This window comes from Phaseolus vulgaris, chromosome 7 (genome assembly GCF_051622355.1).
Source record: "Phaseolus vulgaris cultivar YP4 chromosome 7, ASM5162235v1, whole genome shotgun sequence".
Classification (NCBI taxonomy): Eukaryota; Viridiplantae; Streptophyta; class Magnoliopsida; order Fabales; family Fabaceae; genus Phaseolus; species Phaseolus vulgaris.
In genome coordinates, this window is record NC_143504.1 from 1,075,462 (window position 1) to 1,093,649 (window position 18,188).

Sequence of the window (18,188 nt, forward strand, 5' to 3'; positions counted from 1 at the left end):
TCAAATATTTTACTTTAAAAAAAAAATTAAACTATTAATTTTAAAAAGTTATTTATAAGAAAATTGTGCTTTAAAATATAACTTTACGCATAACTTCCCTAAAAATAATAGAAAACTTGAAACACAACTTTAAAGTAGAGTATTTGACCAGAATCAAAGTTATGTTTAAAACCACAACTTCTTTATTTTGAAGTCAAACTTTATTTACCAATTTTCATAAAAATAAAATAAAATTTATCCATTTCAATAAATTATAAAAAAAAATACACCCTTTTCCGTCAAATTAACCTGCTTTGATCTGTACAAGTTGCATGTTCTGGGATTATTGTTCTTAACAAAATTTAAGCTCATGAAACAACCAAGGAAAACAAAGACTGAAAGTAGAAATGGAACATTCTTCACTATATATATCTGGACGTAAGCACCACTCATATCTTCAACGTGCATCAATGGATAACAGAGAGATACTTCAAATCACTGTATTGAGTTTCTTAGTATCATAGTAAACATGCCTTGAATCCCTTTTCCAAATCCATAGCATCCAAGTTTTTCCCAATGAACACAATTTTGTTTATCCTTGGTTCATCTGGACCCCACAACCTCTCAGGTGAACCTTGAAATATGTCATGAACTCCCTGTTAAAAAAGAATTGCTTAATTCCACGAAACTGAACATAAATGATAATTGACAGATTCGATGGGTAATAACAAACACAACAATTAGCCGAGTGAAAAATTTAAGGAATTGATTCAAGATCCATGATTTAAGCTTGCCTGAAAGACAAATCTCTCATTCATTCCTTCAACAGATAGAAGACCCTTCATCCTATAAATGTCTTCACTCCGATCCAGTAGTAAGTTACCAAGCCACATGTTAGCCTGAAAAGATAGCAGTTTAGAAGGCAAATTCCAACACTGACCTTTTGCATGTACATAAAAGAATGAAAGGCAAATGGAAAATAGAAATTGACACACTTAGCATTAAGTATAGGTCGATGTCTAACCTTCTCAAGGTCTAAGCTTCCTTCACAAACTATGCTGACGGATGAAACTCCAGGATCGTGAGTATGATCATGAGAGTGGTGATCGTGGTGTTCTGTACACAACAAAATGGATATTATTCCCAACAAAGTAAAAATGACATATTCCACAAGCATGTCCTTATGAATGAGGAATTAAGAAGCAACTTTTTAGGAACTGATCCCTATCCAAATGCCAAATCTAGAGGAGATAATAATAATAATATATATATATATAGGCATCCAAACAAGTAAATCTACACTGGTAAGACTGATAAGGCCTGAGCACCAGTACATTGTGACTAGTGCTACAAACAAGAATAAATGACATGTACACAACTCTGACTCAAGAAAAAAAAAACAGGTACCATGCTTGTGGTCATGGTGATGATCATGGTCATGGTGCTCATGCCCGTGGTCATGGTTCTCGTGCTTGTGGTCATGGCTATGGTCATGATCTTCTTTTGCACCTTCATCATTAATGATATTCTCAATCCTTGTTGAAGATCAAAAAACACAAATTATATATCAAGATTTAGAAAGATATAATAATATTAAAGCAGAAAATTTGAAATATCCACGTAAGGTTATGGATTACGTAGCACCAAAGCAAGAAATACGACAACGATACAGGAAACTGAGTACTCCTATCTATGAGCATTGTGTCGCCAATGAGGACAATTATTAACACAAATAGTACTTAAAGATATATATTATTAGGGGCTGGGAATAGTAAACAGACAAAAATAATTTTAGTATAAAAGACTAGGATATATTATAATTGTTTATATATGAGTGTATAGTCAAGCAGGAACCATATGATTAACAAGAAACTCCTTGGGCAGAGAACTAGTGAGCCCAAATTTAGATTGCAATTTTCTTAAACAAATCAAATCCAGTGAATCGGAAACAAGAACAAAAAGCTACCTCTCCAGATCAAAGCCCCCAATGCCAAGAACATAATCCAAGTTAACTTTTCCATATTCTGTCCTCTTTAAGTTAGCCAAGCTGTTTATTTTCTGAATTACAGACAAAGCCACTTTAATGTGGGGCTCAAAATAATGAAACAAAATTAAAATTAAAACTAAAACTGAACTCATAGATACAATAGGAGGAGATAGACACCAACCCTTATCCGCTGGACCAAAGAAGCAATGTCTGGTTCACCAACTAGGTCAGTCTGGTGCAATATAGACAATAATATCATTAGCCTACAATTTCAGGCATAAAGATAATATTCAACTCATTTCATAGTCTGGAGTGTTGAATTCTACGAATAACTTCACATTGACTGTATGGAAAGACAAGGTAGCCCTTACTACAATAAAAACAATCTATCCTTAAGTAGATTGGCCAATTGCCAAATATGCCTGCCTTAAATAATCTAAATGCTTCATTTATGCAAAACTAAAGCCATTCCACAACAAAAATAAATTAGCCAATACCTTATTTACGATTATGCGATCCGCATAAGCAATCTGTTCCACGGCCTCATTGACCACACCTTTTGGCTTAACCTCGTCAAGATGAAAATCAGCATGCTTCGCATCAACGAGAGTAACAACGCCATCCAATTTGACATCATTAAAAATATTCTCCTCCGCATAAAAGGTCTGTATTATTGGTGCTGGATTCGCCAAACCTTTCGAAGTCCAAAGTACAAACAACAAAAATAGACACAAAGTACAATCATACACAATGGCAATAACTAATAAGGGGGTCCATAACACCTTCAGAATAAACTCTACCAGATCAAAACATCAATTCTACAATACAATGTGCATAGCACGAAAACAATTACACACACACACAAAACCTGAAGTTACTCACTGACCTGTAGTCTCAATAACAATGTGGTCAAATTTTCCTTTCTTCTTAGCAACTAATTCGGAAATCATTCGAACAAGATCACCCCTCACAGTACAGCAAAGACAGCCATTGTTCAGCATCATGATATCTTCAGCACCAGCAGCTTTTGCCGCGACCAAAGAACCATCTATATCAACTTCACCAAACTACAAACAATGCATAGAGTAAGTTCGTTCTACAAAGCAACACATTAACCGAAACAATCGCATTCAAATTCACATAACCATAACAACTGAGTTACACAAATACCTCGTTCTCAATAACCGCAATGCGCTTTCCATGTTCCGCTGTCAGAATATGGTTCAGCAGTGTCGTCTGCTCGGTTAAAGACAGTCAAGAGTTCAGACTCAGCTGTTATTTTGCTCTGATTAAGAAAGCGAGGGAAATAGGAAGGATACCTTGCCGGAACCGAGGAAGCCGGTGATGATGGTTGCCGGAATGCGATTGTCGGGGGGGATTACAGTGGAAGCGTCGGATTCCTCGGAGTGAGGCGGCGCAGCGGTGGTAGCGGCGACGGTGAAACGGCGAGCGGGTCTGAGAGGGAATGGTGCGGAGAGAGATTGGGAACGAGTGGTTGTTCTGCGTAGAAGTGGGAGAAGAGAGGTTGGGAGTGAGAGCGTGAAGGGTTTGGGGTTGCGGTAAGCGAGGCCGAAGAAGCTGGAAGCTACCTCTGCCGTGAATGTTAAAGAAGACATGGCGAAGAATACGAAGATGAAGACGAAGATGAAGATGAAGATGAAGGAGAAATGAAAACAGTTACAGGTTTAGATTTTTATCGGATTCTCAACTGCGTATTGGGCCTCCCAAACGAGCTTAAGGGGAAATTCTTTCTGCACCCCTTAGTTCAAAATTACCCAAATACTCTTTTACATTTTTCGTCTAATATTTTTTTGTTACATTTACATTTAAAAATATTGTATAATTAATTACATATCACTTAATACATTATTATTTGACTCAAATAATTTATATGATCAATAGTATGATAAAAAAAATAGATGATTGATCTAATTTTTACGCTAAGTCTCTTTACTTTAAAAAATGAAATTTACCATGAAACTTTATATTTATTTTGGCTCCAATTTATTAATTAAACCATTTATTGTTTTCATGTTTTTGTTCTTATCGGTTGACCTGATCGTCGGTTGAATTCAAAGACAAGCGATGGTTCCACCTATTTTTGACGGTAGATTTTGTGCTTCCTTTTATATGCGACTCCGTTGAAACAGAGGGACCCTAACTTTTGATTGCACTCTGACGATCAAGTTATTATAGAGCTTATAGAAACAATAAGTAAGTAAGTAATTTCAATCTTAGAAACAGTGTACGTTCACTTGAGATCTCAAGTTTATTTTATAAACTATTTTTAGGTTACCTCTTGTAACAAACTTCTCTCACGAGAACCTTATCCCGAATGAAAGCATTATGTTTAATGGGAGGAGAGACTATTACAATGCGCACAATCTTAGTACGCCAACTGCACATAATCTTATTTCCTTAGAGTGCATATATTTTAACAAAATGGTCATCAGGGTACCAATTCATGTATCAACATTAGGGGTCCAATTTGTCCATTGTAGGCGTACAAGCCTCTACGTAACTTATTCCCCAAAACCTTAGCACTCTTGGGCTTAGGCTTTACATAGAATGTTTTACTTGTACTAGACCCGAATGTACTGAACACATCCTTAGGCCCATTAACACTCTTCGCTAATCTGACCAGACCTTATACGCGAAGAATTATGTTAAGTATATGAATGAAAGTCAATGCACACATACTTAGAAACCACTCATGTAACCCATCAACTCAACCTGACGACCAAACTAACCTATTTAACACATACGTCAATGTTCGATCTCCGAATGCTGATCCATGATCAGTATATTTCCCACTATATTTCGTTACTCCTATTATTTGAACAAATGCTCATAATTAATGATTTGCCTTGGTTATATTATATAAAAAATTATAAAAGAAGGTCACTAAAAGAAGTGATATTTTGGTGTGCCTCGTTTTGAAGAACTAGTATTTTATATAGATTTTACAAACTATTTTCGTGATGGGATTATCACATTGTTCACGCTAAACATTTCATTAAACATGAGATTACTTTCCATAAAGTGAAATGAAATTATTTTAATAATAAAATCTTAATGCAGATGTGACTAATGAAACGAATGTAACCAAAAGTTACGACCATATTCATATTTTTTTGGTTGGGAATGGATTCTCACTCTCACTCTCACTCTTTTAATCAAAATAAATGATAGCATCTTTACTTTGTTTTAAAAAACGTGTTAATGTAAAAAGATACATTATTTTTGTTTGAATCACGTGTTCATTTTCTTTTTTTCAGTATATATTTAAATTTTGAAATATAAAGAGTCCTTTATCTTTTGTATCATTCAAGACTCAATAAAATATATGGATTAACCCTTCCACTAAGAGTATTTTAACATAAAAAAAACTATTATATTTACTTAGCAACTACTCGTTACAATAAAATATTATATTTAAAAAATAATAAATATAAATAAAATAATAAATTATAGAGTTATAGATTGTAAAAAAAAGTAAAATTACAATGTCAAAATCTTCACCCAAAAAAGAGAGAGTACATAAGATAAGAAGACCTTATTGTGCCACGCCTACTATAAAATACTTTTGCAAAGTTTGTTTTAATGTTTGATGTTTCATAAAACTCACACATTTATAATTTTTATTTACATTTCAATAATTTATAACTTAAAAAAATTAGCTCAATTTAACATATTTAATATTTTTGTAGTTCAAGACCAAAATATTATATTATATTATATTTTAAATTTGAGATCCTAACTAGTTTTTGAATTAGAAATGGTATTAAATTGAATTATTCAATATTTAAAAAACATGAAAGTTGCAGATCTGTATAATAAAGGCACAAAGTGGAGCAGGTGGTGACCACAGTGTTGGTTTCACCTGGTTTCTGGTTCTTTCTTCTCTCTTCTCTGTCTCTCTCACATTTCATCATTTCATCTGAAATGGCTGTTGAGGTTGCTGTTAAGGCTGCTGTTGGTGCTCCAACTGTTCTTGGAGACTGTATATTTCTTCCTCTCTCTCTTCTTCTTATGTGTCTGAGTTTTGATCACTTTGTTTATTGTTGTTATTTTTTGGGTTTGATTTTGATTTTAGGTCCATTTTCCCAAAGGGTCCTCTTAACTTTAGAGGAGAAGAAGATTCCCTACAAGCTCCACCTGATCGATCTCAGCAACAAACCCGAATGGTATATTGTTGAACTTTAATGTGCCATTATGTCTCTTCTTTCTCACTGCAATGTAAATTTTGGTTTTTGTTATTGGTAGGTTTTTGGGTGTGAACCCTGAAGAAAAGGTGCCCGTGGCTCTTTTTGATGGAAAATGGGTGTCTGATTCTGATGTAATTGTGGGGATACTCGAAGAAAAGTACCCAGAAATCTCTCTCATCACTCCTCCTGAATTTGCCACCGTGTATGACTGCTCCCTCACCCTTTCCTTTTCTTTTTTCAAACTTTACTCTTTGTTTTTGTCTGGGAATATTTTCATCGTGTCTTTTTTTGTTGACTTTAGTGTGTGATTTTGATATTTCTACTGTGAAAATTTTCTCACTGTTGTTGGGTTCACTTTGGAAAAGGGTTTTTTAAGAGTAATGGTTAGCCAAATCCTTTTAGAGTTTTTTTTTGGTGATGAGTGAGGGAACTATGAACTGTCCTAATTTTTGTAGATTTTTTTTTAATTTTTTTTTAATTTAGAGCTGTTCTTGAGTACTGAATTTGAGTGTGCACAATATGTTTGTTCTTGTAGGGGATCAAAGATATTTGGGTCTTTTGTGACTTTTCTTAAGAGCAAGGATCCAAATGATGGAACAGAGCAAGCGTTGCTGGCTGAATTGAGTGCTTTGGATGAGCATCTTAAGGCTAATGTAGATATATATGGCACACTCTTTTTTTTTTGTTTATTTGTTATCTTTTTGTAGTGGTTACATTGTCAATGCTAACATGGTAGAGGCATGATCAGGGTCCATATGTTGCTGGGGAGAAAGTCACTGCTGTTGACCTGAGTTTGGCACCAAAACTGTACCATCTAGTGGTAGCACTTGGCCACTTCAAGAAATGGAGTGTTCCAGAAAGTTTGGCACATGTCCACAACTACACCAAGGTTTGGAGTAGTTTTCTGCAATGCGTTTACTCTTGTGGAACTATTAATTTAGCTGTCTTTTATATACATATTGAACAGTGACTGATCGGTATTTGGTGATGAGAATTTTATGTGGTCAAACTTATCATGCCAATATGCTTAAATTGTCTTCAAAATGACTGAAGTATCAATTGTTTCATTTACAGTACTTTATATGACTTTTAGTCTCACTAAAGTGTCTGAAAAGAAAAAGACTAAAGCAAAGAAGTAAACACAATTGGAAAAGACTAGTCTTCTGTTTAAGAAAAAAAATTCACTTGTATGTTTATTGACATGACTAATCGTGATTGTTCATAGTAACTTTAGGCAGAAAGTGTTTTCATGGACATAAGTACTGTGCTACAGCCAAGGGTGCATTAAAAAATCTGTATGAACATCAATTTGATACTTAAAAGATTAGTATATCAACTTAGTTGAATGATTAGTTTTAGGTGAAAACAGTACAAAAGTTACTTGAAACCAAATTGATGACATTCAATAAAAATTTATAGGATCAATTTGATATCACCAATCTTTCAAGAAACAAAATTCATATGCAAAAAATACAAAAAAATCAAATTGAGGATCTGCTTGAGAACTGTCATGAAAGATTTGGTGTCCAATGATTAATTCAAATACTCTTGATATTTTCATCTGTATCTAAAATTTGAATCGCGTATTTTTCTAATTCATATACTGCTACACTGCCCCTTTCTCCTTTAAATGTGCCTCAATATGAAACATGCTATAAAGTGAAAATAAATGTTATATGCTTTGAGTTTGAAAAGCTTAACCTAAAAAGTTTCTGGATTCCTTGGTCAGTCAGCGAGTTAAAAGCCTTTCTTACATGATAAAATGTTGTTAACTTGTGATTAACCTGAATCAATTACTTTCTGAATTTTATGATTTGAATGTGGTCTGACTAATTTTTGAGAATTATGTTGTCTTCCCTTCTCTTGTAAACAAAGAAAAATGCTTTTACTGTATACTTAGTTCTTCTTTTAATTGCCCTTTAACCACCATGTAAATGGAAATATCATCTCCCATGGAACTTTTTCTAACCTTGCTTTTAGTATTGGTTGTTGACTATTAGAGTACTGTTTTAGTGTTCAGGCATGTTCTCTCATTATTGCCTTGTAATATATCAGTTGTTCTTAAATGATGATTTGCATAATAGTCATCACATTATTATCTCTGTTGCTTTTACTTTAGGTGCAATTGGTCATGAAGCTCGAATGTCACATATAGTCACATCACAGTGATAATTTACTGGTTTGATGTTGGCAATGTGTTAAACAGTAAATTAGATTGATTATTGAACAAGTAAAGGCATTAGCTGAGGATTCACTAGTCCAACCATGGTCAAAACAGTGATAAATAAATATGATAGAAACCAATATAAAACCTTAAGAAATCAGATCAATGTAAAATGATGTTAAGTTGTAGTTTTAACTGGCTTTGGACCAATTTTCTGGCCACTAGCTGATTCAGTGTTCAGCTAGTGTTTTTCTTGTTGAATGAACCTATTAAGAATTAAACTTTAAACTTAACTCAACTTCATAAAACTGACTTATAAGGTGAGGTTTGGACTTACATATATACTACTAAATGTCCTAATTTTTAGTTGATGTCCAATAGAACCAGGAAAATATGTATTAATGGAGAATTATTTTTTGTTGCAGCTGCTCTTCTCCCGTGAGTCATTTGAGAAAACCAAGCCTCCAAAGGAAGAGTATGTTATTGCTGGATGGGCACCAAAAGTGAATGGTTGAAGTAGTTCTAAATTATGAGTTATCTGAACATCACTTATGTACTGTGACTGAAACTTGTTAAGAACTTTTAAGACTGTGTTGTTCACCTATTAAACAATAATAATAAACATGTAGTTTGATGGTGTGTTTATTGGTGATGCCACAACGTGGCTTAGTATCCAAATTTTATTTATCCATCAAAACACACATAGAAGTCAAGTTACATACAAACAAATAAATTATTTATCCTTTCTATTAGTGTGACTATGACAAACTTATATCACACAAAAAATTTAACAAATTTTAAAGAAATTATATTTTTTATGAAGTTAAGTTTAAATATTAAAAATTTATATTTATAAATTTTTAACTTAATTAATCAAATCATAAGATTTCATCCCATTTAAATTACTTATACATTTTTTAACTAAATTCTTTATTCTTTACCAACTACCCATAAAATTACATAAATACTCTTATATTACAGTCATTAAATCAATATTTTTAATGAGAAAATCATATAATTAAAATATTTTTGAGCAATTTTTTTTCTCTTTTAAGATCTTTCAAATTAAAGATAACCCAATGTGATATTGTTGTAGAGAAAAATACTAATTAGAATATTTAAAATTTTATTTTACTTAACCGTAGTTTATTTTTTAATTATGATTTAAAAATTATTTTTTATTTGAATTTATGTTATTGATCATAAACAAGTTTGCAACTAAATTTATACTTAATTTTTTTAATAAAGTTTAAACTTTTTAAAATAATTTCAGTGAATATTTTTGAGAAGATTAAATTACTCCTCTGGAGTTGAAAAACTTAGTAATAAGAAATTGAAACGTCTTTTAAATAAAACTAATTCTAATAAGTGAGGACAAATAAGAAATCTTAACAAAAAATTTAAATTAATAAATATCTAAAAAAAAAACTTCCTTTGAAGTCTGATATGATATTAAAATGAAATATTGGATAATATATAAGTCATAGTTTTAATAATAGATACAATATACTAATAATCAGATAAAAAAAATTAAGTTATGAGAAATTGATATGAAATAAAAATTATAAAAGTATTAATTTTTATAAAAGCTATCAACTGAAGGTAAATTACATGTTTATTTTATAAATTCCACAAACTCATACACTGTATAGTTTTTCATATTTGTACAAATTTAAAAATAATAAAGTAATTTAAAATTAATTGAATATTTATATAATACATAACCAATATAAAACTCGACTGTATACTAATTCTACTATATGATAAAAATATATAATAACTGAAATAAATTAAAATATTTTAATATTTTATTGATATAATGAAAAAATAAAGAGATATTATTAAATAACAGCCACAACATTATATTGTATGGTTCATGTTTTAAATTTTATAATTTCACTGTAACTTAAATATTTTATTCTGATATTTAATTTATTTTATTCGATTTTAATTTTTAATAGCATAACCATACGATGTTAAATTAAAAACCTTTAACCAAAGATTCTATCGGTTTTTTAAAAAGTAAAAAATAATTCACTATTCGAATAAAGTATTATATATCAACCTACCCGACCCGACCCGAAACAAAGTAAATAAATAGATTAGCATTTGGGTCATTTGTCTTTTGATTCATTCAGACTTTTTCAGAGTGAGGTTTCAATTCTCTTCTCTCTATCATCAATTTGATTTCTCAACTCCGGTGAGTGTTCTTTTTTCATCTATTTGACATTCTAATAGTTAATTAAACTCTCTAATCGTCACTGCTTAAAAGATTATTTTGTTAGTAAGCATGTTGATTAGGTTAAGTAAGTCAATTTATAACTTTGATTGTTCATATAATTTGGGATATGAATTTCTTCTTCTGGTTCTGTATATACTTTTCGATAAGGTTTGTTGCAACTCTATATGATCAAAGTATCTCATGCATCATTATCTTTCTGTTAGGGTTTAGGGCGCAAGCTGAGGCTTGATATCAAAGTCAGAGTATCTTCCACTTTCTGCGGTTTGCAATGGCTGATGAAGATTATGATGATATGGACATGGGGTTATTTTGCTCTCCCTACCACTGACACATGATTTATTTAGGCTTTTATGTTGTTCAGTTTGTCTATTGAAAATCCTTATTGAAAACCTAGCCGAGAGTCTTCTAATTGGTTGTTTTATGTTTTTGCATGTGAATGTTTAACTAAAATAGAAAGGATTTTATACTTTATGCTTTAGCTGTTAGGATTAGAGAGTCATGCCTGTTGTTATTTTTCTTTCTCCACTGAAGGATTTCTCATGAAATAAAGAATGGTGATGTAGGTACGAGGATGAGCCTATAGAGCCTGAGATTGAGGTACATAATACATAATCTGTGGGTTTTCTTGGTGTTTCTTTTTGTTTGCACAAATACATAAAGTGTTTGTTTGATTGATTGGCAAGCAGGAAGGTGCAGAGGAGGATGTTGAAAACAAAAATGATGAAATGGTTGGAGATGCTATTGATACTGAGGACAAGGAAGAGGAACAACCAGTGGAGCGACCACGGAAAACATCTAAATATATGACCAAGTATGAGCGGGCCAGGATTTTGGGTACTCGTGCAGTTCAGATCAGGTTTTCTTTGGAACTTTATTGTGTGGATTAAATGATTCTGTTTTTTTATTCTTTGTAATTATTTGTCTTTCTTGTTGAGCAGTATGAATGCACCTGTCATGGTCGAGTTGGAGGGGGAGACTGATCCGCTTGAGGTCATAAGCTTTACCTTATTGCATTTGAACACATTAAATATTTTAGTTCCCAATCTCTTAAATATGTTTGAACTTAGGTTTATAAATCTGCAATTGTACAAATTGCATCTAAATCCATTAATATTCCAACAATGTCACATGAACATCTTTTTGTAAGATTGTCATCATTATGAGCTCAATTGATAAATTCTACAAACTATGAATTGCTTCTGTCTTCCTATATTGAATCAGGTTAAATGTTTATTTAGGATTTAAATAATCTCCCTTAGATGAATACTGTAACTTGTATTATCAAAATGGTGATTGTTGTTGTTTTATGTTATTTGATTGTCAAGTTCTTTGGTTTCCTGAAGAATGCACTGTGCACACCATTCTTAGAATAAGTTAGTTATATAGTTTATGATTTTTGTATGCTGACTAGAACCAAGTCCAGTATTACCTGTTATGTTATGGCTTGTCACTTGAGCTTGTTCACTTTCATTCATTATGACATGTTGAACTTTTTTTAATGCCAATTATCTTAATTGTTTTATTTCCTATCTGATCTCTATTTTTGTTTATTTGTTGGAGACAATTTTGTATTTGGGTATAAAATTTTGTTTGTTACCTCTGTAGTATAATCCTCTGATATCTTGTTTTCCTTCATATCAGATTGCCATGAAGGAGCTTCGTGAGCGGAAAATACCCTTTACAATCCGGCGCTACTTGCCTGATGGAAGGTAAATACTGCCCTTTACTTAAGCTAGCCAGCCACTTATGTTATTCCTTTTAGGGGAGGTTAAGGTTGATTGCATCTTTTGTGCCACTCTGACACGAATCTTTTGTGACACTATCCAGCTATGAAGATTGGGGAGTTGATGAACTAATTGTGGAAGACTCCTGGAAGAGGCAAGTGGGTGTATGATTGATGATTGAACTTACAGGTGGGGGCAGAAGTCACAGTGACTAAGATTTTTATCTCCTCATAACTTTCTTCTTTGATTTGTGAGGTTGATATATGATCCCACCTCAAACTTGGCTCATAGCTCTGATAAATTGTTTGAGGTTCACAGGAACTATACTTCCACAACTGTTTGATGTTGATCTTTGCTACTTGTTGTTTAGTTTAATATAATTTCTGTTTCGACTTGTTTATATGCATCTTTAGGTTTTTAGTGTATTTGTTACTGTTTGTCAAATCAGTTTGATCCCAATATCATTAATATAACTAACGCCCGTGGCATCACTTGGATACTTGAAATATCCAAGTGTTCTCATTTAAGTCGACTATTAAGGGTAAGTTCTATTACCCGGGTAGCTCATTGAAGCCAGCTTCAAAAAACTTTGAACCAGTCTTACCACCTGAGACAGGAACCTCAAGTCTTTGCAAACCTGAAAAGTTGACGATTTTGGTGATTGACAGAAATATACCTCATCTTGAATCTTTAGTACATATCCAGACTTTTTGTGTAGCAGGAATAAGAAAACAGTAGGAGCTTTGACAGTTTTCTTGATATAAATTTTTTATTTTATTTTTCTAAATATATTTATGGAGAAACTTATTCAAACATTTTGAATACTTTCCCAGCTCATGGAAGGAACAATAGCATGTTTGCCTTCCATTCCCAATCAATTTCTGTTAGAAGCAGAATGTTTTCATTCAAATTTATCACTATCCATACAGAAATATAAAAGGTTTATACATGTGCTATTCTTCTTGGTTGGTGCCCTTCAGTTGCTATTCTTCTTGGTTGGTGCCCTTGAGTTGATATTCTTCTTGAGCCCTCCATAGTAAAATTAAAAAAAAGGCGTAGAAAGAAAATAACAATTGACAACAAACTAAGAAAACTTTTTCTTTAGCCATAAAATCACCAATCTTCCCACCAGGGCATTATCTAATGAAAAGGGTCAGTTTTCATACTGTTGTTTTCGCTTCTTAAATCACAATATTATATAAGGGAAAGTATCTGATGGTTCAAACATACTACATGTATTAGAAATCATATACACTTTTTACAATACAATGAAGATTTTGAAATTTGAAGCAATAGTATCTTTGAAACCAATTATTCACCTTCCATCTTTGATGTATCATGGGCTGTTTTGTAAGAAAATGAGTAAGTATACAAGTGAAGAGAAAAGAAGACATTGAAAAAATAAGCAAATGAGAGAAAAGGATTTGAGAGGAGAGGTAAAAAAAAAGCATGAGAATTTGAAGATCCAAGTTCAATCAGTGAACTGTGTACAAGTTGTTCAGAATTCAGTAATAATTTAATCAACAGATACTTTAACATTGTAAATATTATTTAACATTTTATTTTGCAACCTCTCTATATGTACAGACACACTTTTTAATAGTTTAAAATTTACGTAACTCAAAATCTTATAGTTTTATGTTAATTTGTTATCTATATTTTTTAAAAGTTTTTAAAATAGATTAATTTGATTAGGTAACCACACTAAAAATCAAATCGATAAACTATTGTATTTTCAATAATTTATAGTGGATTCTCTTAAAATGAGTTAATTTTTTAAAATTATAAAAATAATAACATATTTGGTGGAAGCTTAACAAATATTTTATACTCAATTCATTAATATTTTACATATAATTTTAAAATAATTCTTATAATTTTATCATACACAAAAATTAATTATTCGATGACGGTATAACAAATATATTTACACTGAATGTATTTTTTCAACTAAATTGAATTATTTTAACATAATTTTGCCATAATGTTTCCTTTCAGCTAACAATTCCGTATTTTATACCACCATTACATATATATATATTATTTATATTCATTTTTATCATTTAAAATATAATATTTTATTATTAAAAGAGTTGTCAAAGTAATTGTTAAAGAAAAATAAGGAAAATGTTAAAATATGATTTTCCTTTTTAACTGCATATTTTCCTTTTTACTTTCTCACAATGGTTGTGAACAAAATAGTAAAAGAAAACATAAAACATGAACTGAAACTTATCAGTGGATACTCCAATACTATTTATGAAACACAGTTACAGTTTTTGTATCCACATCTCTTTTCACATAACATACCATGCATGTACACAATGTGGCATGTGGTTTTAATCCCATACTTGATATATACATACATATATATGAGATATAACATACATATACATGATACTTATCTGAGATAAAATTACATGGTGACATGGCATTTTGTTATTTGCCAAGTGGTGGATGATGATGATCATAGCTAATAATAATAATACATATATCCATCCATGTAAAGTGAGTGTGTTGTTGGGGTTGGAAGGGATTTTGAAGGACTGAAGAAAACACAAATGTCACATCCTTTTCAATTATTTAGTCTTCTTCTGCATCTTTAGAGGAATCTGACTCTGAGATCATCTTCTCTATTATCTGTGTTGTCTCTTCCTCAGAGACTCTCTCCTTCTTACCCTTCCACTTCATGTGATATGGCTCAAAGAATTCCTTGTTTTCCTTCTCTAGCTCATTCCACACTGATGCACATTACATTCATCTTTTCTTAAAGAGTGTTATATATTAACAACCATACATCAGATTATAAAGAAAAAGATGAACAATTTGTAAATTAGTCTTTCAATTTGTAATTGTGAAAGTAACATTCTTCTTTCTTAAATTATCATATGATTTTAACATCTTCACGTGCATGCTTGTGTGTTCTTGTTGGTTGCTAGTGGAAGCTCTCTCTCTTTACATATATCTCATATCAAATATAATATACAATCATCATCTGCATCTTCATTGGGGACCATAAATTCTTAGTTGCAAAATACAATATCTTCTCTGCCTTGTCTCTTTTATTTACTCTCACACAAACAAAATATAATCTGTGATCTAAGCCAATAGGGTAGCATCTCAACATTGAATTTCCCACATATCTTTTATGAGGTTTTGAAAGTTTTTATTGACAGATGACAGCTTAAAACATGGTTCCATGAGAAAAAATGTTTGAGCAAAACATGTTTGTAGGGTATATAAGATTATGAAAATTGTTACTTTTTACAACTGCAAAAATTATCAGTTTATAACTTTTCTTTCTCGAACTTCTTACATGTGTTATATATCAGTAAAAAGATTATATCTTCTTCTACTTTCTTACATGTGTTATATTTCAGTGAAAAGATTATATCTTCTTCTACTTTTAATAGTTGTAGCAAGTGTTGAATTCTGAACGTATCTTCCTACTCTGAAACATACAAAAACACGGCTACTTAATAACCTTCGTGAATAGTTTAACAATAAACAAAACCAATATAAGAAATATACTATTCAATACATTATCATTACTAGAAAGGTTGTTTACTCGATAATATGGATGGTTTCTCTGTCTGAATCCTTGGCTTACATGTATGGTTTCTGTATGATATTTGACAATGTGATCAATATTGTTCTTCTTTGTTTGTTCAAAGCTATATAATTAAGGAGTTTGAATTTGTTTTAATATAGCATGCAAGTCACTTTCCTTTAGGATTTCATTTGTACAAACTGTGTTTATAAACTAATAATTCTTTTAGAATCTTAACTGTGTTTTAACATGTTTTCAAGTAAAATTCCTTTTTGAATGAAGGAATTGAAAATTTTATAAATTCTCTAAAACAAACTACAACTCAACAAAGATTATTTTCAAAACAAAACCTTGCAAACTACACATAATTATTAAGAAGTAACGTTTGTAATCACTTATATACTATTAAAATCTTGATGTGATCTCCAACATCAACATATAAAGAAAAATCAACTTTACTAACACGAAAGTGCAGAAAAAAAACTGAACAAGTTAGTGATATAATCTTCCAAATATTGGTCTGTCTGTTAAATTCTGAATATAATTCCAACTGATCAAGTTCATATGTAGATATAGATATGGTATTTATCACGAAGATATAGAAAATCTGAGGATTTTGGCACGCAGGGATGTTGCATGTGTGCATGGTGTTTGGTTTAAGAAGGTGTGTGGTGAGAGAAAAGATCATACCAGTGGATGTTATAACAGGGTTGATATTTGCATGCTTAGAGAGAGCTTCCATGCATTCTTCCTTGGTCATGTGAAATATCAAACACTTCTCGATCAGATGCTGCACCTATATACAAAACCTGTCATCAACCCCATCAACAATCTAAGAAACAATTTTACTGAGAAATATACCATATGAATGTAGGAAGCAGGAGAAGAAGAAGAAGATTTGGAAGAGTCTCCCATGATTCTTGTAAAGTGAAGTATAGGTAGTAGCATGGAATTGTTAGCAAGAAAAAGGGTGATAGATATATATAGATATAGATATAGATATAGGGGTGAAGACGAAAGTGGAGAGGGGTGGTGGGAGCAAGAATCCCACGTGAGAGATAAATTATAACTGGCTAGGAAAAGATTAGAAGAGATTGTAAATGACCATTCTTTGTCTTGAACAGTTCCAATTAGACCTTCCCCCTTCACGTGATTTGTGGGACATCCTCACATACCAACGACAAACCCACTTTCATCACTTCACGTTTCATAACCCACTGAGTAAACCCTTTCTCATTCATTAATTATTAATGCGAAAGATTGGAGATTCCACGTCGACTTCGAGTGAACGAAGATAACAATATTTCACATCGGATAGAGATAAAATATTTCAGAGAGTATATAAGTAGTGTAAATACGCCACAGACTAAATCATTTCTCATTCATTAATTACTAAGGTTAAATTCATTAATTACTAAGGTTAAAGATTCCATATTGAGCAGAGATAAAAATATTTCACATCGAGATAAAATATTTCCCAGTGTATAAGTGGTGTAAATACGTCACTCACACTAAACCCTTTCTCGTTGATTATTAATGCATAAAGAGAGACTAAATACCCTTTCACTATCTTCATTCTCATATTTAATGCCTACTAAATGTTTGTTTCACACAAACAAACATTACATGAAGTCTATATATAAGCTACAATTGACCTAAAACACTTTCTGTGCCTTTGCTTAAAGAGTTTAATAAGTTGGATACTTCAAAATTGTAATGGAAATTATCTTCCTCTAATTAATGATCTAATCGAGTTGTTCTACCAGAATGAATCTCAGAAGAAAGTTTTGTATTTTAGATGAATATTTTTGTAATCTCACTTATACAGTTTACTATTTGTAAATGGGTTAGGTATTCCAAATACCATTTTATTGAGTTAAAAAAATTTACTCCAATATATAAAGTTATAGGTTTTTTTTTGGCTATAAACTCTAAAAGTTTACTCACATCATCATCTAACATTTTTTTTTGCCTCCAACAAAGTAGATTCTTAAGGAGAAGTTTTAGGCTTTCTTTATTAATATTCCAAAATCAAATCATAGCACATTTGATTAATCTTACTAAGTTGTAAATCACAATCAATATCTTGTAATTTATAAAAATAATATTCTAACAAGTTTAACTTCTACTTTCGATCTAAAACCAAGTAATTGCCATTATAAAATAAATCATACTTCAATCACTTTAAATTTCTTTGCTATTTGTTTTGTCATGTTTCGAATGGTTGTATTAGAGGATTTGATCTAATAATCTATAATAAGCTTCATCACAAATCTTTGAAAAGATGTGATGGTAATTAGATATTTTGAGCCATAAACTATTTTGTGATGTCAT

At 31.4% G+C, this 18,188-nt stretch overlaps 4 protein-coding genes across 5 annotated transcripts; 2 read left to right on the forward strand and 2 right to left on the reverse strand.

Annotated features, from left to right (window-relative positions):
- Positions 1-223: 223 nt before the first annotated feature.
- LOC137828739 (uncharacterized) lies at positions 224-3,693 on the reverse strand. Its single transcript, XM_068635428.2, has 10 exons — positions 3,286-3,693; positions 3,137-3,202; positions 2,853-3,033; positions 2,464-2,660; positions 2,148-2,198; positions 1,946-2,037; positions 1,387-1,514; positions 1,004-1,095; positions 774-878; positions 224-635 (listed from the first exon to the last, which is right to left on the reverse strand). The coding sequence occupies exons 1-10, from the start codon at positions 3,580-3,582 to the stop codon at positions 498-500; spliced, it is 1,347 nt and encodes a 448-aa protein (XP_068491529.2). The 5' UTR covers positions 3,583-3,693; the 3' UTR covers positions 224-497.
- A 1,878-nt stretch (positions 3,694-5,571) lies between these two features.
- LOC137828740 (glutathione S-transferase DHAR2) lies at positions 5,572-8,983 on the forward strand. Its single transcript, XM_068635429.2, has 6 exons — positions 5,572-5,969; positions 6,063-6,153; positions 6,233-6,376; positions 6,710-6,827; positions 6,923-7,063; positions 8,764-8,983. Exons 1-6 carry the CDS (start codon positions 5,912-5,914, stop codon positions 8,851-8,853), a joined length of 642 nt encoding a protein of 213 aa, XP_068491530.2. The 5' UTR covers positions 5,572-5,911; the 3' UTR covers positions 8,854-8,983.
- Positions 8,984-10,465: 1,482 nt separating this feature from the next.
- On the forward strand, positions 10,466-12,704 carry LOC137827876 (DNA-directed RNA polymerases II, IV and V subunit 6A). 2 transcript variants are annotated; one of them, XM_068634234.2, is made up of 7 exons: positions 10,466-10,538; positions 10,784-10,883; positions 11,144-11,177; positions 11,267-11,436; positions 11,519-11,570; positions 12,222-12,289; positions 12,408-12,704. In XM_068634234.2, exons 2-7 carry the CDS (start codon positions 10,849-10,851, stop codon positions 12,472-12,474), a joined length of 426 nt encoding a protein of 141 aa, XP_068490335.1. In that variant the 5' UTR covers positions 10,466-10,538; positions 10,784-10,848; the 3' UTR covers positions 12,475-12,704. The 2 variants fall into 2 exon arrangements, with proteins under 2 accessions (XP_068490335.1, XP_068490336.1); XM_068634235.2 differs by having other exon boundaries at positions 10,469-10,487.
- Positions 12,705-14,555: 1,851 nt separating this feature from the next.
- LOC137828132 (uncharacterized) lies at positions 14,556-16,867 on the reverse strand. Its single transcript, XM_068634581.2, has 3 exons — positions 16,716-16,867; positions 16,545-16,650; positions 14,556-15,045 (listed from the first exon to the last, which is right to left on the reverse strand). The coding sequence occupies exons 1-3, from the start codon at positions 16,800-16,802 to the stop codon at positions 14,888-14,890; spliced, it is 351 nt and encodes a 116-aa protein (XP_068490682.2). The 5' UTR covers positions 16,803-16,867; the 3' UTR covers positions 14,556-14,887.
- Positions 16,868-18,188: the final 1,321 nt, after the last annotated feature.